At 41.6% G+C, this 22,384-nt stretch overlaps 1 protein-coding gene across 3 annotated transcripts in view; it reads left to right on the top strand.

Annotated features, from left to right (window-relative positions):
- The window catches only part of TTC28 (tetratricopeptide repeat domain 28), a 600,025-nt gene that overhangs the window by 501,091 nt on the left and 76,550 nt on the right, over window positions 1-22,384 (top strand). For all 3 annotated transcript variants that reach the window (XM_058531684.1, XM_058531683.1, XM_058531685.1), the window contains 2 exons: window positions 898-1,116; window positions 3,061-3,226. In XM_058531684.1, the coding sequence (XP_058387667.1) occupies window positions 898-1,116; window positions 3,061-3,226 (385 nt within the window). The remainder of the gene's footprint in view (window positions 1-897; window positions 1,117-3,060; window positions 3,227-22,384) is intronic.

Genomic DNA, 22,384 nt, shown 5'->3' with positions numbered 1-22,384 from the left:
GCTCTCATATTTGTCCATTAGCTTTTAAACTAGATTACAGACTGGTCTTTTAGACAAAGTGGGATTAGAAATTGGATTCAAGACTGAGGAAAAGCTTGAAAGAGAGAAGCAATTTCAAAAAACTAAAAACCTCAGAGCTTTAAACCCTTTGCCCATGGAGACTAGAAGAGCACAGAAGTGTATGGGAGCCCGGAATGAAATGAGGTATCAGCTCTAACAATAATCACCTGTTTTATATATGGTGTTTTTGGATAACACCTACCGTAACTGAGGCATCTTCACTTACAGTGAAGGCTTACAATGGGCTTTACCATAGCCCATTGAAATAGGCAGGACAACTACAAGGATCCCTCTTTTTGAATGAAAGGGGGAAGGGCACACCCAGCAGAGGGACCAGCATGTGTTAAGGCACAGAGGTATAATTTGGGGGGAAATGTGGAAATGGGGCTGGACAATGTGATGCATAGAGGGGCTGCATTGAGAAGAAATAGACCGATGGTCCAGAGCAAACCAGAGAGCAAAACATCATGTCCAAGGAGCCAAGTGAATGGGCTCAGAAGTCAGGAGGCCAGGGAGCAACTCAGGATGTGGAATAGAGAGCAGGCAGGGCTAAGGATGAATGCTCTGAATAAAGACAGCTCTCTTGTGATGTGGCTGCAAGAGAGGGGAAGGCCCGATGCTTAGGGTGCCATGGAATCTGAAAATGTGGGGTTTATAAGAGTGGACACTGCACCTGTCATCTGAGGCAAGGGGTTGAATTTTAAGCAGTGTCCAAGAGTCTGCCACACATTGGAGTGCAGAGGCAGTGAGGTTTTTGCCCAGAATTTCTGTACTGGATGGCCCTCTCTGAGTAAGCTCACCCCCCATGCACTGCTCAGCCTATCCCTTATCTCCTAGGCCATCATGATGAAGCCCTGGCTGTGGCAGAAAGAGGACGGACAAGGGCATTTGCTGATCTTCTGGTCGAACGACAAACAGGACAGCAGGACTCCGACCCCTACTCCCCGGTTACTATCGATCAGATCTTAGAGATGGTTAATGGCCAGAGGGGACTAGTGCTTTACTATTCCCTGGCGGCGGGCTACCTATACAGCTGGTTGCTTGCTCCTGGGGCAGGTAAGATCTCTTTGCGTGGGCACAGGGCAATTAAGACACTAGACTGTGCAAGTCTAATGAATAGAAGTAGAAGAGGTGCATTACCATGGATCAGATTAAGGAGCTGATGTCAGCTTTCAGCAAAGGCGGTTATTCCATGGTGGGGCATTCAATTAATAAAACAGCCCAGCTTTCTCATTCCCCCAAGAAATCACTGCTCCCCTTGCCGTGAATGTGGAAGCATTTATCAAGGAAGACTAAGAGCAGGAGGATTAATTTCACCAGCAGCCCTATTTTTAGGCAGCCGTTGTTCATTAGCTAATAAAGTGATGACTGCAAAGTCCTAACACGTTCTTTCTAGATATGATTTAATAATTGTGACCCTTTGTCATGGTAAAGTTAAAGAGACTAAAATGATAATGGCAGTTCTATCACAGTATATAAATGAAGTCTTATGCTTGAAATTTCTGAGTTTAGCAGAACCCATTTTTAACCAGTTCTCTTATAAATCTATTTCAGAAGTAAAAATCCCCTTTGATTAAATCGGCATTAAATGTTCAGGCTGTAACAGTTTTACTAAATACAGAACAACTAATTAGCTGTTAGGACCATATTTTTTGCGTAATAAAATACTGATGGCTTTACCATGCTGGAGACACACCAGATCCAATTAGAGTTTATTGGTTGGGGAAGTGGATCTTATAATTGGGAATCTTGAAGAATGGGGCTTCTTGAATATCTGTAAGCCAATTTCAAAAAGTTCAACTGCCAGGGAGAATTGACAAGATTTTCTTGATTATGTTTCTGTCCCTTTGATTTAAAAAAAAAAAAAATGATGGCTGGATGACAGCTCTCAGATGCTTCTTGGGTTCAGAATACTCATGCTTATACATTCTATGCCTCTGCATTATTTTTTGTAATCTTTTCCCCTTAATTCCATATTTTTTTATGGGCTTTCCATAAAAAACATTCTTACTTCTGACCTTTTTATGCTAACGATTTTAAGTTGTGATGTACATGGTGATGTGGTAAGTGTCAGCCACAATGGACTGAATCCCTGTGTATCCCAGGCTGCAGAGGGGCGCTAATACCCAGGAGGACACGTTTGATGATGGAGGTATCAAGTTCTTTCTCTCTGCGGTTGTTACATTTTGGGGACGTGATGTGACAGGTGCTATATCCAAATCCCGGTAATAATGAGCCGTGTATAATGAGGCTCCTATTGTTTCTCTTTTCGTTCCTCTTTGCTCTTAATGAGACTGAAGCTTTCACTGGGGCTCTAATCCAATCAGAGACGACCAGCATTTTCCAGAGCTGACACACCTCATTACCATTTGAGAAGATGTCCTATGTTTATTGCCAGAAAACCACTGTGGATTGCCTGTTTCATTCAGCCATCATTTTTTGCTCCTTTAATCCATTAATGACCATTGACCAGTTAGTCTTATTTAAAAATAATTTAAAATGTTTTTATCTGGCCTTTATACTACATATTTATTGCAGTTTGCTTTTCTGGAATGAAAGGTCTTTGAGTTTCCACTTGGCTAGTTATATTTTTGTTCAGGATTTCGGTTTCTTGGGAGAATATACGTTGGCATGCTCATGCGCTATTCCTGAAAGGAAACTTTCCTAGTTGGTGCCTCTGAGAAGCATCTGTTTTGAAATATATGTGAAGTGGTCATCATTCCAGGAGCTTCTGAATATATCATCAAAAACGAAAGCCCTATCTTGAATTCCCTGGTTTCAAGCACCAAACTTGATGGTGAAAGTTGTAAAAAGGGGACTGACCACACTTCTTAAAGCCCTCCTGAGACCTTGGATTTCAAGATTTCTTCACGTGGTTTGGAGAATGGCATGCTTGTCAAAGAGGTCACAAAGCACTTGGCATTGCTGTCCCCTACCCTCCACCTTTCCCTCCCCCAACCCCAATTGTGTATAATGTTGGCTGTGCCTGTGCTGTTTCAGGAATTCTGAAGTTTCACGAACACTACCTGGGTGATAACACAGTGGAAAACTCCAGTGACTTCCAGGCTAGTAGCAGTGCAACCCTTCCAACAGCCACCAGCTCAGCCCTGGAGCAGCACATCACCAGTGTGCGGGAGGCCCTGGGGGTGGAGTCTTACTACTCAAGGTAAGTAACACAATGTTGCCAATCCCATCTTCACATACAATCTCAGGGGTTTTTTAAATTGTTTATTCTTTTGTAAACATCCTATTTGAGCTAATGGAAGAAATCTTTTGGAATTCACACTTTTGTTCTTAGTCTATTCACAGTTGCTGCAGCGGAAACAAATATGTGTCTCTGGAGTGCAAACCCCTTAGTGGGATGTCTTGATTCTTTTTGGTAATTTCCTTTCAGACAAGGAAGGGCCTCATCAGAGATACCCGTTTTCTGAGGAGAGTTTGTAGAACTTTTAAATGTAGACATGACTTTGAATTTAATATACCAGCTAATTAAAACTGATGATTTTTTTGGTTATAAACAGATTTGTAATGAGTTTGTTTGTACTATGGCTGAACGCCTGTGTGAGAGAGTAATTTAGCACCAGTGACAGGATCTGTGCACAGATCTGTGCATTGAGGGGCTGAAGTGAAGGAAATTGAAGTCCCAATATCAAAAATAGAGAAGAGAAGTGCTTCTTGCAAAGACTGTATGCTTATGGCAACATTTTATCATGATTGACTATTTTACATACGGAAAATAGTTTCCACAAGCATCCTGTTTCTGGGGAAAGTCGAAAGAAGAGGATCCCTTCCAGCTGGGTCATAGCCAGATTTCCCAGGCATCTCAGTCCTATATCTAGTGGTTAACAAGTATCGAGAAGATCCGTATGTCAGAGAATCTGCTGTGTTAGCTGTTGTCAGGCCCCAAGCACATCTGCTTGGTCTCTTGAATGATTTAATCTGTAATCATGATAATCCTAAGATATCACTGAGATTTCTTTAGAGATGCTTAACCCAGACTCTTGAGTGTGTGGTAGTCATTGCCAGAAGCTGGATTGATCTTTGAGGTGCTTATGAAGTCAGGGACTAGTTCTTAGATGAAAAATAATCATTGGATAATGTAATGTCAAGACTGGAAGGGGCTGTAGTGGTCATCTAGTCCAACTCTTTTATTTAACAGAAGCCAGCAATGCATAGGACTTGCTGACAGCCAAGTTAGTGTCAGAGCCAAGATCAAAACAATCTAGATCTCACCCAGACTCCAGGCCAGTGCTTGTTCTGTTTTTAATTATCAAAATTAATATCATACTTTGAGAAAATATCAGAAGCATGTAAGAATGTCATCTCTAGCTTCTGTTTGTATGAAGTATGAACAGGCTTCAGCCACATGCACACATTGTTGTCTTATTTCTCCCATGACTGCTGTGCATCCTGGAGCATCCCTGTCCTTACCCCTGGGGAGTAGTGTGGCAATTACCAGGGCTTGACAGTGTGGTAACCCCCAAGAACTTGAAAGTAAGGCTACTCCCTGAGATTTAATTATAAGTGACCGTAAAATAGATTAGGCCAGAGGTATATGAAGCTGCTTCAGCAGAATAAAGGCACACAGCCTAGTCTGATTAAACCATAACCTGACCAAAGATACTGCATATCCAGAGCGAGTGTTAGAGGAGAACGGCTAGCAGTAGAAACACAGAAAAAGGGAGAGTAAGCAGGGCAGACTTTGGCAGTGCCCATTTCTGACACTGTTAGGGAGAGAGAATCTTGACTAAGGAACTCGAGTCCCGTTGGAAGGCCACTCCCATGGCGGACTTGCAGTCATCATGCTGTCTTATCTTTCTCACCCTCCCTCCCTTCCACAAATATTTGAGTGCCTACTATGTACTGTGCACACTAGAAATTAGGGATAGAGTGGTGAATAAGGCAGGCATAGCTTCTGCTGTCAGGGAACTGAAAGATGGTTAACAACAGAGCATATAAAATCTTTTGACTAAAATCATTGTAAGTGCTTAAATGAAAATGCAGAGTGTAATGAAAATGTATAAGCGGGGGTGGGGAAACTTACACTGGGAGTTGGGGAGGCTACCTTGAGGAGGGGATATTTGAGCTGAGCTCAGAAGGATGAGGAGAAATAAACTAGATGAAGACCACCCCAGGCAGTATGCGCAAAGGCCTTCAGTAACCCACAGTAGAGAAAACCTCTCAGGTTGTCGTCCTGCCTTCCCTTATTTAGGTTCCATGCTTCTTGTCAAACTTTCTGATTATCCTGTGATTTCTCATGTAAATCTAGTTGCAGATATAAAATGTGCATAACAAACTGGCTTTCTGGTTTGTACAACTCTGCGAGCTTGGTTAATGTAAGTGGTCTCTGAGGAGGCAAAGCTTCTTTGAGCACATTAACAGCATCAGATTTTCAAGCTTGTAAGGTCACAGTCCAGAGCTTGAACTGAGATGAGATCGTGAAGGGGCCCAGATGTGCGACACTTGCTCTTTGAAACCTCTGCACCTGCAGAGATGGTTTCTTTGTGCTAGCTCCCTTACAGCAATGTGGTGGCCACACCCAGGTCATCTCAGTTCAAACCAACCATTGATAGAGCTCAGCCTATGTGAAAATACAGATTTCACTTGATCTCAGTTTTCATGTATGTAGATTAAAATTCATCATAAGAAGGAAAGGGGTTACCCTTTGACTCTTCCCAGTGCCCTTCCTCATTGGGCACAATGGTTTAACTTCAAACACTTGTGCCTAAGCAGTTCTTTTATATGATACTGAAGGTTGAGTAATTCTGCTTCCAGGTGCCTTTGAATTGAAAAAATGCCTCTTGGGTTATAGTTCAGCTCTTCATCAATGGCAGGGAGAGAGGAAGGACTGTAACTTGCTCATGTTCCTCACATTAATCTTTTCCCCTCTGCCCTATACAGAAAGCTAACAAGTTAAGACGAGTCCTTAGGGATCTCTAGGACTTGGGGTGGTTTGATGCTCAGCATGACTTTGTTGGGCTGCCCTCAGTAGCTTCGATCCCCACTTTGGACTGCCAGAAATAAGGTCTTTCCTGCTGCTTTGGACTAGTCTTATTAGAAATTTATTCATATTTTGTAAGCTTAAACTCAAGTTCTTCATTATGATATTAAAATTGAACACTTTCACTAAAGTGCTTTGAATTTACTAGATTGGAGTTTTTGTGAGACTCTGATTTCTGCTTCACAGTTTCATGAAAACAGTGAAAAAAATATCAATGACAGATAAGTTATTTTTCATCTATAAAATTAGTAAATATTTTTAAAGCCATAATGCTTACTGATGGTAAGGATGCAGTGAATGAGCAGTCTCATATGCTCGGACATAACTTGGTTTGGCCTTTCAAAAAATAATTTTCCAGTAGTATTAAAAGTCTTCAGGGGCCAGCCCCATGGCATAGTGGTTAAGTTTGGTGTGCTCCGCTTCGGTGGCCCGGGTTCACAGCTTTGGATCCCAGGCACGGACCTACACCACTCATCACATGCAAAATAGAGGAAGATTGTCACAGATGTTAGCTCAGGGCTAATCTTCCTCAAGCCAAAAAAAAAGAAGAAGATTGGCAACAGATGTTAGCTCAGGGCGACTCTTCCTCAGAAAAAAATAAAAACCTAAAGGTCCACCATAATTGTCAAATTATTTTATGTCTATCCAATATAATATTATGTTGCAATTAAATTATGTTTATGGAATATTTTTAACCTCATAAGCAAATGTTTGTGACAAAATATTAAGTGAAAAAAGATACAGAATTATGTATATAGCATAATTTAGATTTTGTAATATATACAAAAGATAGGTATAGAACTATTATAAATATTCCTATGAATACATCTTTACTCCATTTCTAAAGTGAGAATTTTTGAGTCAAAAGGTATGAACATTTTGAAGATTTTTAATACTACTGGCAAATTATTTTTAGAAAGGCCAAACCAATGAAAATTAAGAAAAAATTCTTCGAAGAAAATAGGCCATAGTGTTAGTGGTAATTATAGGTGGATGGCGGAATTATAGACGCTTGGTCTTTTATTCTTTATACTTTTCTTTATTTTCACAATGGACATTTATTACTTTTAAAACCAGAAATAAATAGCCATGAGCAAACAACTCTGTCATTCAAAAGGAGAAAAGAGACCTTTCTGTAATTGCAGTTTACAGAGAATAAAATCCAAGTTTTAGAGCCTGGCACCATGATCTCGCTCTAGGAAGGCATTCTGGGTTTATTTTCCATCCTTGTCTCTCGGTAAACACCATGCCCCAACCACCACACCTTCTTCTCTGTTCTCTAAATGTGCCCTGTGACTTCTCCCCCCCACCCTCGAGTTCAGGCATCTCTAACCTCTGGATCTGTAGGTGCAGCTGCCTGCTAAACATCTGTGCCTGGGTGTCTTCCAAGCATCTCTGGTCTAAAATATCTAAAGCTCAACACTTAAGTTTCCCCATTTCTCCCTCAAATCAATCAACGTAATACATTAATAGAATGAAGGACAAAGAGCACATGATCATATCAATAGATGCAGAAAAGGCACTTGATAAAATTTAACACCCTTTCATGATAAAAACACTCAACAAACTAGGAAAAGAAGGACATTACCTCCTCATAATAAAGGCCATACGTGAAAAGCTCATAGCTAACATCATACTCAATGGTGAAAACTGAAAGCTTTCCCTCTGAGATCAGAAACAAGGCAAGGATGCCTTCTTTTGCCATTTCTATTTAACATAGTACTGAAAGTCCTAGCCAGAGCAATTAGGCAAGAAAAAAGAAAGAAAAGGCATCTAAATTGCAAAGGAAGAAGTAAAATTATACCTGTTTGCGGATGACATGATATTATATGAAAAAACCCTAAAGATTCCGCACACCAAGAAAACTCTGTTAGGTTAATAAGTGAATTCAGCAAAGTTGAGGATATAAAATCAACACATAAAAGTTGGTTGCATTTCATACACTAACAATGAATAACCCAAGAAGGAAATTAAGAAAACAATCTCATTTACAGTAATATCAAAAAGAATAAAATACTTAGGAATAAATTTAACCAAGGAGGCAAAAGACTTGTATACTGAAAACTTCCAGACATTGCTGAAAGAAATTAAAGATACAAATAAATGAAAAGACATTCCATGTTCATTAATTGGAAAATCTAATATTGTTAAAATGTCCATACGACCCAAAGCAGTCTACAGATTTAATGCAATTCCTATCAAAATCCCAATGGCATTTTTTGCAAAAATAGAACAAAACCATCTTAAAATTCATATGGAATCTCAAAGGACCCCCGAATAGCCAAAACAATCTTGAGAAAGAAAAACAAAGCTAGAGGCCTCACACTTCCTGATTTTAAAACATATCACAAAGCTATAGTAATCAAAACAGTGAGATACTGGCACAAAGACAGATACGTAAACTAAAGGAACAGAATAGAAAACCCAGAAATAAACCTTCACATATATGGTAAAATGATCTTTGACAAGAGTGCCAAGGCTAGTTATTGGGGAAAGGATAGTCTCTTCAGGAAATGGTGTTGGGAAAACTGGATATCCACATGCAAAAGAGTGAAGTTAGACTCTTGTCTTACACCATATATAAAAGTTAACTCAAAAATGAGTTGAAAACCTAAACATAAGACTTGAAACTATAAAACTCCTGGAAGAAAACATAGGAGGAAAGCTTCGTGACATTGGATTTGGCAGTGATTTCTTGGCTATGACACCAGAAGCACAGGTAACAAAAGCAAAATTAAAACAAGTGGGACTACATCAGACTTAAAGTTTTCTGCACAGCAAAGGAAACAAACAGGGCCGCCCCAGTGGTGTAGCGGTTAAGTGCACGCGCTCCGCTGCAGTGGCCTGGGGTTCGGATCCTGGGCGCGCACTGACGCACCACTTGTCAAGCCATGCTGTGGCAGCGTCCCATATAAAGTGGCGGAAGATGGGCACGGATGTTAGCCCAGGGCCAGTCTTCCTCAGCAAAAAGAGGAGGATTGGCGACAGATGTTAGCTCAGGGCTAATCTTCCTCACACACGCACAAAAAAGGAAGGAAACCAACAAAAGAGTGAGAAGGCAGCCTATAGGATGGGAGAAGATATTTTCAAACAGTGTATCTGACAAGGGGTTAATATTTAGAATATATAAAGAACTCCTACTACTTAACAACAAAAAACCAAATAATCCAATTCGAAAATGGGTAAAGAACTTGAATTTCTCCAAGAAGATATACACAAATGGCCAACAAGCACATGAGAAGATTCTCAATATCACTAATCATCAGGGAAATGCAAATCAAAATCACAATGAGATATCACCTCACACTTGTTAGGATGGCCATTATCAAAAGAAGCAGAAAATAACCAATGTTGGTGAGGATATGGAGAAATTGGAACTCTTGTGTGTTGTTGGTGGGACAGTAAAACGCTGCAGCCACTATGGAAAACACTATGGAGGTATGTTTTTTACCACAATAAAAAAATTTTTTTAAAAAGTATAAAAAACGTTTTGAATCCACCCACTTCTGTCTCCACCACCACAAGCGCAGTGCGGGTCCCCATCATCTCTGTCCTGAACCACTGCTGCTGCTCCTCTCTGACTTCTCTGCTCCCTCTCCCTCTCACGGCCTTCCAGTGCCTTTCAGCCAGAGTGATCTTTCAAAGATGTATTTGAGACTATGTTTCCTTGCTCTTCTACCCATCACAAAGCACCCCAGACACACTTAATCCCTGCAAAGGTTCTGATGGTCTTTAAACTCCAGCTCACGTGCCCTACGCTGGCCTGTAAGCCCGTGTGATCTAGCCTCCGTCTGCCCCTTGAATGGCACCTCTAGTCCTTCTCCAGCTTGGCATCTCCCTGTGCCCCACCCTCCCAGCCTCCTTTCACCTCCTAGGATATACCAAGGGCTTTCCCACTTAAAGCTTTGCACATACCCTTCCTTCTCTCTGTAAAGTTCTGCCCACTACTTTTGGTATGGCTGGTTCCTTCTCATCCTTCAAATTCCTGCTTAAATGTTACCTCCCTAGAAAGGCCTTCTGAAGCTCCATTGTCAGGTTCATTCATCTCTTCATACCCAGTTCCTAGGGCAGACCTGCAATATAGCAGATACTTAATAAACGTTTGAGTGAAAAAATGTTTGACTGACTCTCTGAATGAAGTCCTTCTGCCTTCTGCCTGGACTTGTCCTTCTCCTTCTCCTGTAGATAGTCTAAATTTTCTACAGTGAAAATTGTTTTTATAGTCAAATGCATTTTTTTATTACAAAACACTGATTAATTTAGATCGCACCAATTCATAAATGCTGATGACTCCAGTTGGTTCCAGACTGATAACAAGTGGCAAATGTTAACAAGTCTGACAATGCCAAGTGTTGGAGGAGATGTGGGTCCACAAAATATACGTGGCTGATGAGAGAGTAAATTGGCATAAACACATCAGAATACAATTTGGCATTACCTTCTTTATAAATTTTGTTATTTATTTATTTTTGTGAGGAGATCAGCCCTGTGCTAACATCTGCCAATCCTCTTTTTTTTTGCTGAGGAAGACTGGCCCTGGGCTAACATCCGTGCCCATCTTCCTCCACTTTATATGGGACACCGCCACAGCATGGCTTGCCAAGCAGTGCGTCGGTGTGCCACCGGGATCCGAACCAGCGAACCCTGGGCCGCCGCAGCGCGCGCACACTTAACCGCTTGCGCCACCAGGCCGGCCCCTTGGCATTACCTTCTGAAGCTGAGTATTCACATACCCTTTCTCCCAGGTGTAATATACAAGAGAGGCTCTGGTACATGAGCAAGAATGTTCGGAGCCATACTGTAAGCAGTAGCAAAATCCTGGAAACACCCGCATGCCATCAGTGAGAGAGTGGATGAGTAAATGGTGGTGTAGTTCCAAATGGAGTATTAGGCAGCAGTCAAAAAGAGATGAGCCATAGTGAACCCAGAGATGAGGCTAAATCTTAGAAATATAATATTAAGTGAAAAAAGTAGGTCCTAAAATACTACCTCAGCATGACATCCTTTTAATAGAGTAAAAAAACAACTAAAAGTAAAATACGCTTTTAGGAATACAGCTAGATGCCATAAAACTTATATAGAAAGGACAGGCAGGCAGTGAAGGTCATGGGATTTGGGATGGTACTTGCCTCAGGCTGGGGAGGCAGGGGATGGGCTCTGTGGGAGGTAACAGATGATTAGATGTGTGTTATCCTCTGGCTTTTGTTTTGGGTGGTGGTTTTGTGAGCACTTCTTACATTATTAAAAATTACTAAATAAATAAATGAAAGCAGGCTGTACATGGATCAATGATGAAAGGGTGTCATGAACCAAAGATTATGATTAATCCAATCCCAAAGAGATTCCCCCCACTCCCCCAAAAAGAGAAAAAAGCAGAATTTTTCAAGCAAATGAATTGCAAAAGCAAGGTTGCAACTAGGACGTATTTAATGGATGTCAATGGAAAATTGATAGACTGATTTAAATTATTTGTATCTGTTCTTTTAAGCAAGTACCCAAGCACTGGTCATTGCTACATCATTAGCTTATTTTAAGTTACAGCAGGTCTTTGAAAGTTTAAAATTATCTTTACACTATTTTCTTTTATTTTTATTATTATTTTTGTGTGTGAGGAAGATTGGCTCTGAGCTAACATCTGTGCCCATCTTCCTCTGCTTTGTATGTGGGATGCCACCACAGCATGGCCTGATGAGCAGTGTGTCAGTCTGCACCTGAGATTCGAACCTGCGAACCCCAGGCTGCTGAAGTGGAGTGTGTGAACCTAACCACTACACCACCGGGCCTGCCCCCAACAATGTTTTCTGGTTCTGGCTTTTTGCTGATTGAGGCTGACCTACCAATTAATCCAAACTATTAAGGTTTTATTTTACAAATCAAATATTTTTTCTTACCCCAAATCCTTTCCAGAATTCTATGGAGTAAAAGTGGATATTATATTTTTGGGTATTTATTTTGTCCCAATTTCATTCTAAAATAAGGTAGTACCATTTTGAAAGTATTTTATGAGCGTGTAGTCCGTGCCAGAGCTGGTAATGAGCCTGGAGACACATGCATGAATTATAGCTGGGCTTCTGGGCCTTACAGTAGCTCACAGTGTGGAACCTGCAACAAATGTGTAAATTATTCATCTACCATGTGTGAAATGTTATGATAAAGGTCTAAACAAAGAAGGCTGAGCCTGGTTCTGCCTACCTGGGGGCAAGGCAGTGGTTCAAGAGGCTTCCGGGGAGGTGATATTTGAGTTTGGCCCTGCAGAGTGAGGGAAGAAAGATCATTCTAGGCAGAGAAGTTCCTTGCTGGGCAAGGGCATGGAGGAAGGAAAGGGCCCAAGGCCTTCAGATGATGGATGGTGGTTGCAAGAAGGAGACAACCTGTCCTTTGCTGCAGGAATTGTAGTCTTCTACGTCACAGTCACTCAGCTGCTGCCTCCTGAGTCTCACCTCTTTCTTGCAAGATCCGAAATTGGGCTCTCTCTCTGACAGGGTGGGTTTGTCTGGCTGAGTCTCTTATGTCCTGTCTTCTTGAGACATGGCTGGGTTCCAAAAGGCAGGCCTTATCTATGAAGTGACTCACTCAGACTCAGCTACATCTGTTTGAGAAAAGAAAGATGATGCCAGGTTAGGGATTAGAACACTGAAGAGACAGCTGCAGAAATGAGTGGAGCACACTGTAGACTCTGGTCTTATGCCCCTGATTCCCGAATTTGGATTCCTTCCAAAAGGCTGAGTACAAAATGAGTTCAGAAGGCTTCGGTAAGCTTCTTAGCATAAGTCAGCAGCTTAGCAAGGAGGATAAGTGTAGTTGGTCTTCTCGTATAACCTCTGAAATAGCCTAAATTGAATCCCCCTTTGTATTTCTCATGAACTTTTTTAAAAGCAAAATTCTTGAAATTGTTAGATATGTGGTTTTTTTTTTCGTTATACACGGGAGGGGTAATCTAGTGAATGGTAGAATCAGCCTAAAGATAGAAAGCAGAGAGCAGCGATTCAGGGAAAACCATTATGTACCTCTCGTTTGGCACGTGTGGGGGCTTGGAACTGTGAATGGCCTGGGCTTCTCTGGGCCAGGGGCTGACACTTCTGCACCTGGGCCACAGGGCGGGGGCCAATTTGGTAGATGCCATGAAGACCTGGGAGGGGCACTATTGGACACCAGACATTTCTCCTTTATCTCTCTGTCCCGGATCCTTTGTTCACAGTCCCAAAGCTTGGAACCGCATTCCTGCTAGAACAAGGGCCCCAGGGAGAGGAGGTGGGGCGAATCCATTGACCAATCCAGACATTCAAATGCTTCCCTCTCAGTTCCACGTTAACCGTTGGCTGGCTGTTGCCATATCCAATTTTGTAAACATTCTTTGAACTAATCAAATCTCAATATTCCTGACTGTATATCCTGCCCTTTGCCCCAGTGACACTCCCTGGCCTTTTCTTTCTGATTGATTCTGTGAAGCTTTATCTAACAATCAATATTTAAGACATTTAATATATAACTCTTGACTTATCTTGCTTTGGGAAAATAACCCCAGTGTAACCACCAAGTTCCTCTTTCAACCAGTTAAAATAGGCATTGTTTTTCATCCCGTTTGTATTTTTATGACTTGAGCACAGTGGTAGGAGGCCCTGGAGGGGTGCTGTCCATAAAGGAGCACATTTTGCTGTGTCAGATCCACAACTCACACTGTACTCGTTGGATTTTCCTCCAAAATACTATGTAGCACCTCAAAATTTCAGACTTATAAACACAAACATGAATTTCTTGCTCTGGGTCTGCGGGCCTACTAGAGTGGTTCTGCTTTAGGCTGCCTCTTGCGCTTAGGTCCCTGTGTTTCATCTTTCTGTGACCAGTGGTGACCATACAAGACTATTCTCATAGCAGAAGTCAAGATTGCAGGAGACCAAGGAAAACAATCATGCACATTTAAAGCTTGGCTCACCTCTTGTCCACTCACGTTCCATTGGCTAAAGCAAGTCACGCCCCAAGCATCAATGGGGTGGGAGTATCTCTCCCCCACAGAGTGAATATGTACTGAACAGTAACACAGTTTACCACTCACACCTACCCATGAAGACCTGGAGAGAAGGAAGGATGATTTTCACTCAGGCCTTAAGCTCCTGTTCCCTTCAGCATCTGTTGGTTGACCATTTGTCTGCTTATATCTCTCTCCCCTCAACACTGCACACACACACCCAGGTGTGGATGAGGCTCTGCAAGCACTCCTTCATCTCCTCTGATGGCTTCTCATCTTCCTCTTCCTCTGCAACTATGGGCATTTCCCCTCACTCACACTTGGTTATTGGACTTTCTCTTGGAAACGTAATCTTCCTCACAGACACAGATCTACATCCTTGGCCCATGTCTCACTTGATTTCTAGGCTTGACCTTCCTGCTGTAGACAAGCAGCTCCCCTGGAATTCACCTCAAGCTCAGCACATCCAAAATCATATCTTTTCTCAGGCAGCTTCCCAATAGGGCATACCTTTATTCTCAATTTTTCTCATTTATTTTAAAGCCTCCATCTTTTCTCCTCAAGTTCCTTAGTTTTGAGACCTTTGAATCATTTGTACTTAAATTTCCCTTTCCTTTATTGCTGTTGATTTAATCAGTCACTAAACACTGGCTGATCTTACCCGTTTGCTTTCTGCTTCCTCTTCTCTCCTGCTTTCACCCTTTCTTCTCTCCTGCTCTGGGCCAGGCTCTTCCAAGCACATGCCCACGTCACCAGCCTGGGCTTCCTGCCTCCTCCGCCTCCTCCAGTGCTTCTGACCTGAAGCATAGCCTACAGAGAATGTTGGTGGTCAAGGAGTGCCTGGAGATGAAGTTGGTCATTCCATTCAGCCTGTCCCACTCCACCTCCTGGTGTCAACGCTCGTTCCAATAGGGGCCAGATTCTTCCCCCTGCCACCTCCACACCACACAGATTCCTACGAGTTTGCATTTGCTTTCTGCTTCTGCCAGCGTCGGATCCCCGGAGTTCTATGCCATGGGGCATTGCTTTTCCTACAAGTCTTAAGCACACATTGAAGGCAAGAATTGCTTACACAAGTGTGTAGAAGCCACAATGGGGGAAGGTATTAAGGAGATTGGACCAAGTAGAGGATACCTGCTGTAGAGCTGACCCACCCATGCTTTTCCCGTTTTCTCCCCCCCCAATCAGGATTTAGAAAAGTCTGGGCACACTCCCTAGAACTCTGATGTATACTTGTTGGTTAACTAGAAATAAATCATACAAATTAATTCATTCCCAATGATGATGTCCCTGAATGCCATGTGGTCATGTCTTATCTCTATATTACCAACTCTTAACCGTGCCTAGTACCTAAGAGGCCCTCAGTGAATGTTCACTGGATGAGTGGATGATTGAAAGAGTGAAAGAACAAACTGATAGGGGCTAGGGAGCACCTTTTCTGAACACACGGTCAATATAGCATCATTAATATATGGTCAGCGTGTCATCATTAACATAGTAAAGCATGACACGAGTGATAACATGTGTTTCATAGTTATTGCTCCAGCCTTTTTCTTCCCACTTGCACCCCTGTGAAGTACTGTGAAAGCACAATATTATCCTGGATGCTCACAGAAGTGCGTTTACCCAGATCAGGTAGTTAATGCAGACCTTGAACTAACATCCACGTTACAAAACTTGACCTGTAGGCCATCAATGGAAACTCCTCTGATTCCCAGTAACACATTAAACTCATTGTGGCTTCCAAAGTAATGCGATGTTCTTTCCTGGCTTTTGACAGGCTTATGCTGATGCAGTGAGGAGCCACTGCTAATAAGCAGGGAGAGGCAGAATTGCTTTAAGGATCTGTCGCTTCCAAAAACATATTGTCTGATGGAGACAAAGTTATCGTCATAGACTTGTCTTTTTCTGTAGTCCTGTGCTGGCTACATGTCTCCCTGCTAATTAGAGACATCAGGAGATAACGCTTCATTTTCTGGTGGCCCTCATAAAAGCTTCCTGCTTTTAGGAAGAACTGAGTACCTTCCCATCTCCAGAGATAGCCCATAGCTGTCGTGCACTTGTTTCCCTCCCCTGCTTCAACACAGGGGCCTTCCTCAAGCGTGTTGCTGATGTGGACTTCAGTTCATTTCCTGCGTCCTCATCGCCAGTCTCACAGGTGGATCAAGCAACAGTGGATGCTTCCACCTGAAATCAGAAGTTATATTGACATATCCTGTCCATGAAAGGATATAGCCATGGGTTGGCTTTCAGACTGTGCTGTAAATTAATATATACACTTATTAATTTAGACTGATGAGGTTGAAACTGTATGCATCATGTATTGATTATCACCTCAAGGTTGGAGACAGCCTTTCTTGTGAAGATTAAATGGAAAGACTGAGTGATACATGACATTGATTTTCTTTCCTTTAGCTATCCACTGCAAACCGTTTCCTCTTTCTTTTGGACTTGTTTCTTAATGATGCTTTGGGTGCCACATCCCTGTAGAAAACTTAGGAAATCTCTTTGGGGTTGTTTCAAAAAAAGCTATTTGTTACTCTGGGTAGTTTTGCTATTGTGGATTTCCACTGTTTTCTTCTATCTCAGCACCTTGTATGTTTCCTTTTTGGTGTCCTTAATCACAGTATTATTTATTGTGTGGGATTTATTTTGTGATGTCTCTCTCTCCCGCTGGACTAGAGGTCCATTGAGGGTGGGGATTGGGTCTGTCTGTTTTACCATCAGTACAATACCTGAAACGTGGTTGGCTGTCAGGGAATAGTTACTGAATGACTAAAAGAAATGTGCCTACCTTTTTTTCCATATAAACACCATCTATTCATAATTATGTTAAAGCTGAAGCTAGGAAAGTTTCCGATTAGTGCTAGAATTTGTCTGGCTATGTACAAGAAAAAACTATTTCCAAAGAAGGACACAGAATGAGCTCACTGGGCTAACACCAGAGTGAAATGAAAAAGAACAAGGAGAGAGAGTGTGTGTGTATGTGTATGTGCGTACAAGCTTTCAGTCAAGCATAAGCGAAGGCTTCGTTGTGTGTTTCTTCTTGTCTGTTTTTTCCTACTTTGCTTCACTGTTGAGTTTTAAGCCCTAGAGATAAAAATTCAGCGTGGTTTATAGTGAGTAAGGACTTTGGATTATGGTATTTTTGAATGTTGGAAATAGCTAAGTTTAAAAGAGATAGAGGGGGCCAACTCAGTGGCGTAGTAGTTAAGTTCGCACACTCTGCTTCGGTGGCCCGGTGTTCGCAGGTTCGGATCCTGGGCGTGGACCTACACACCGCTCGTTAAGCCATACTGTGGCGGCATCCCACATACAAAATGGAGGAAGATTGGCACAGATGTTAGCTCAGGGACAGTCTTCCTCAACCAAAAAGAGGAAGATTGGCAATGGATGTTAGCCCAGGGCCAATCTTCCTCACCAAAAAAAGTAATAATAAAATAAAAGAGAGAGAGAATTATAGTTGGAAGAAAGTTACAAGGAAGAAAAAAGCTATTTGTCTAACTTAGCTTTGAAAATGAGTCAAATAGACAAGAGAAACCAGATTCTGTGAAATATGAGTCATTTCGGTTTCCCATGGCAGATAGGATTTCTCAGTAGATGTATACAACTTTGATTTCATCTTACAGTACTAAACAATATTAATAAACTGCATAAGATGCGTAAGAGATGCATGAGATGCCTTATTGGGTGCTCTGTTATGCTGAGTTAATGCTTCATGTTTTAACTCTGACTCCCTATTAGAACCTCTCAACTTGCTTCTTTTTGGACAAAGAAGACAGAAATGGCCTCTGTTGGCCCTTTTCCATGTGCCAGACACAGGTTTACAAACTCACTAGATGTTTGCGTCATAGTCTGAGGCCATGATTGTGGTCCCCGTTTTACATAGCAGAAAGCTGAAACTCAGAGCCATTCTGTGAGTTATCAAGGCTTCACAGCTGGTTAAATGATGGCACTAGAATTCAAAGGTGGGCTTTAGAAAGAAAGGGCTTCTCAAAAACAAAGAGCGCCTCCTGGGGCTCTAGAATTGCATTTTCAAATGATTTTTTTCGCAAATGAGAAAAAGACTGATAGAAAATGACTCCTTCACTGCCTTTCCAAACTTTTGCTGTCCCTTTGGAGATTTCAGTAGACTTTTCTCTTCCCCTTCTGGAAACTTCCATTGAGTCTCCAAGTACTGGGTATTTTCCTGTCTGACTGGCCTCCGCAGTAAAATGGAGGAAAGAAAAATGTAGAAAAATATACAAGATGAAAAAGTAGAGAAACATTCTGTCAGAGTGTGATGCATCATTGAAATGATTTTGCTGTGGTGAGTTTGAGAGCAAGGAGAATGGTTTCTCATTGAGAAATGAAAGTCTTTTGGCTTAAAGAATATTTTCAAAAAATAAATCTTTCATTACCGTAGGTATTTCTTAAAATGAAAATAGTCCATATCAAGCCATATCATGAAAGAAAGAATTCACCAGTCCTTGAGAATTTACCTATTTTCCATTCAAACATTAAAGTGATCATTTAATCTTACGTACAGTTCCCTGAACTTTCCCTAAATAATTGCTTTGGTGATTTTAGCTCAACCTTGAAACACACTTGGATCTGATGTATATTTGACTTCATTTGAAAGAGAGAAGCAATTTTAAAGAAAGAGACTCCACAGGTTTAAACCCTGTGCCCACAGGGACAAGAAGAGAGGAAAGGAGAGAAGTAAATGTGTGGGAGCCCAGAATAGAATGAAGTACCAGCTTTAATAATAATAATACCACCCGTTATATATGCAGTGCTTTATATAGTGTCTGTCAGGCGTCTTCACATACAGTGCCTCAGGTAATCTTTACAGTAGCCCTTTGAGATAGGCAGGATGACTGTTAGGTTGAGATAAGGAAATTGAATCTCAAAGACTGACTTATCCGAGGTCACACAGCCGAAGAATCAAGTTAGAACTTGAACCCAGGCCTCCAGGCTCCCATCTACTGCTCTTTCCACCAAGCCATTTGTATCTCTTAAGGCAAGTATTTACTTTGGATAAGCTCTTGTTAGATTTGCCAAGGCTCATGCAAAGTCTCTGTAATGGAGCTTTTCCTATGTTTGAGACATGTAGGCGTTGCCTAGGGGTTATAACAGTATTTATAGAAATGGAATTTGAGCTGCAATAATGAAGTTCTGAATTATTTTCTGTGTAACACTAAGCTTTCAGATGAGCTAAATTTAAGTCAATAGTATATGGATAAACTGGTCTACTTAACTTCTACATAGCTTGGGCATGTGAGTTCCAGGATAAGTCTGAAGCTGCTTAAATCAAAGTGGGATAAGAAACAGGTAGCAAAGAAGAAATAAATAAGATGTCACTTAGTGTGATGTAACTGGTTAAAAGAACAGCTGTGAGGTGTTTGGAACGAATATAGCATGGACAATTTTAGAAGCATTTTTCCAAGTGGCTTAGTCTTGTGTCTAAATAAAGTTTGAAATCTTTTATCTATTCTTTTAACTGTTTATTCATTCAGCAGCTATTTTCTGAGTATCCCCATAGCACCATTCACTGTGCTGGGCCCCAAGAATTCAGAGAGAAGACACATTTCCTGTCCTTGAGGAGCTCACAGACCAGTAGGTTTGTGGGTGTCATAAATAGAGACAGAGCACAGGTGTAAGTTTCACAAAGGTCCGGCATTCATCTTTTGATGAGCACCAAGTTTACATGCCCCCCAAATTTTCAGATCTTTTATTTTCTTGCAGTTGGAATTTTCAGTATTATAAGAGATATTACGGCCAGGCTAATTTATGAGAAACCTAATTATAGAGACATTCATTCAGCAAACATTTGTCAAATGCATACTATGTGACTGGTCCTTTGCTGGGTATTGGGGTTACAGAGATGAAACCAATAGATTTCCTGCCATAAGGGGTTCTCAGTCTAATAGGAGAGAAACAATAAACAAATACACCCAATCCAGACTCTGCCGCTTACTAGCTGCGTGACCTTTTGCAAGCAATTTAATCTCGTGGAGTTTTTGTAACAATAAACTGATAATGCCTGACAAGCAGTAGGGTAAAGCTGGGCACATAAGAAGGCTTCATGTAGTTGCCAGTGTCAGTTATTATGAGAGAAGTGGGAGATGCACACAGAGGGGCCACTTGTGCCTCGGGGATGGCTCAGTCAGGAGAGGCTTCCTGGAGGGGGTGCTGCTTGAGCTGCATCAGAGATGCAGTGGGTTTTTGCCATGCCAGCAAGGCAGTGTGAGACCAGGTGGAGGGCACAGGACAAGCTGAGGCATGGGAGAGACAGCTGCCACATTTAGGGAGATGCTGGGAGGGTAGCACAGTTGGAATATAAAGCACAGGGAGAGCTTGGACCTAAATCCTCCTAGAAACAGGCTGGAGAGGTGCAAAGGGGCTAGATGCTATGTGGCCTTGGAGAGAGGTGTCGCCCTGCAACCAGAGGCAAGAGGTTTGCATTTGAGAAAGACACAGGGTCCAAATTGTCCAATGAAAACTCAAGATCATTTTGCCTTGTTCTTTCTGAGGCTTTTGGGTTGAAGATTCTACATGGTCTGTTATTTTAAGGAAAAAAGAGAACCATTTTAAAAACCTGCTGGACAGTTCAAAGTCGTGTTGAGCATCTGCCTTTAAGCAAGAAATATTGTGCATACAAGGAGGGGAGGCTCGCTTACTAGTTCTCGGGAAAACTAGAAAATTAATATTCTGATTTGGTCCGGGAAATACTGCAAGAGTAAGCCAAGTATAAAATATGTACATTTCCTAGTAATGTCTTTGATTGAGTTGGCAGAAAATTACCTATTTGGGATAAATGTTCTGGGGGACAGGCAAGATTTTAGCTGTGCACAGTCCAAACCAAAATCCCTTCTCCTTAAACCCACCTGACACGGCCAGGGCCTGACTCAGTGACAACCTACAATCTGAAATGGTATCCAATTCTCTTTTTACCCTATTTTCTTTTAGAATTAAAATTGAATACTTTTGTCGTGATGTCAGTAAAAATAAATAAAAAAGAAAACAGTAGAAAGAAATGGTCTCCTTTTTTTGAAGGGTGGACGAGGCCGAGACACTTGAGCTGTCTTTGAATACTGCAGCAGCAGAGCTGTCAAAGGAGCTTGCTGGCCCTCAGTTTAACCATAGAAAACATGTTTTCTTATATTATTTTGGCCTTATAGGGTGTTTTCTTAACCGAAAAATGATCACAGTTAGCATGCCTGACCCTTGGTGGCCCGATCATTTTATGAAGAAGAATAATGTTGTTATGGCAGAGCAGTCTGGAAAGAATGTCAGCTCGCTTAGGTTCAAGATTCTCAGTGACCTCGGAGCACAAACTAGGTCGGTGGAGAAAGAAGAATTGAGGGCTAAGTATGTAGATTGTGAACTGTGGCAGAGTAACTAGCACTTTCTTCGGCATCCATGGGTTTTTCACTTCCTTCTTTGGAAGAATCTCATCTTGGTGGGAAGTATAATTACCCTTGCGTATGCCACTTTGGGAAGAGAACGTGTGTCCATAATCACTGAAAGGAAATACCCTAGCGTGGTAAGAGTCTGTCCTGGCTGGCCTAATGAGGTTTAGCAGCTGCTGCCAGGATACTTTGCAAGGGGGGTGGCCTAGCTGGAATACCAGAGGCATTGTTGGTTTCTGGATGCGATAGGGAAGGCCACACATTCCTATGTCTAATGTATCAACATGATGCATTGATGCACTGATAGCTCTCTTGTAGGCACTCTTATTCATTCACTATTTGTGTTTTATTTTATTTTTTGAATAAGTGGTACTTGCATATGGCACAAAATTCAAGGATTCAAAAGAGAAAATGGTGAACAGTCTCCCTCCTATCTCTTGTTCTTACCACCTAATTCTCCTTGGAGTTGCCAATGTTACAGTTTCCTAGTTTCCAGAGGAAATTTCACCCATTTACTCTTATATATCTGTCTTCTTGCTTCTTGAGGGCAGCAGTAGCATTTGACAATAGGTGTGGTAAAACTCTTTTGCAACCTTAGTCCTGAACATAGAGCTGATGCTGAAAGTATGAAGTTGTTTGGCGGAGAGGTGCAATTAGGCCTCTTTACAGTAAAATACTAATTTTACTTGATGTTTTGTAGTAGTAAAATATTTTTATTCCATGTCTCATTTTACCCTTATTACCATCTAGAAAATAGATAAGAGCAGGTATTATTATTCCCATTTTACAGTTCATAAAACTAAGGTGAAGAGAAGGTAAGTGCCTTCCATTACATCTTACAGCTAATCAGGGGCAGAATTAGACTAGAAATGTTCTACTGATTCCTTTTGTGTTCACACTTCTGTTCTGTGTCGCAAGACTCGGTGTAGGGGGATTCTCCATTACTGTATATTTTGACTTGTA

The sequence above is a fragment of the Diceros bicornis genome, chromosome 35 (assembly GCF_020826845.1).
Source record: "Diceros bicornis minor isolate mBicDic1 chromosome 35, mDicBic1.mat.cur, whole genome shotgun sequence".
Lineage (NCBI taxonomy): Eukaryota > Metazoa > Chordata > Mammalia > Perissodactyla > Rhinocerotidae > Diceros > Diceros bicornis.
The sequence above is the reverse complement of the archived record's forward strand: the minus strand, read 5'-3'. Positions and strand labels throughout refer to the sequence as shown.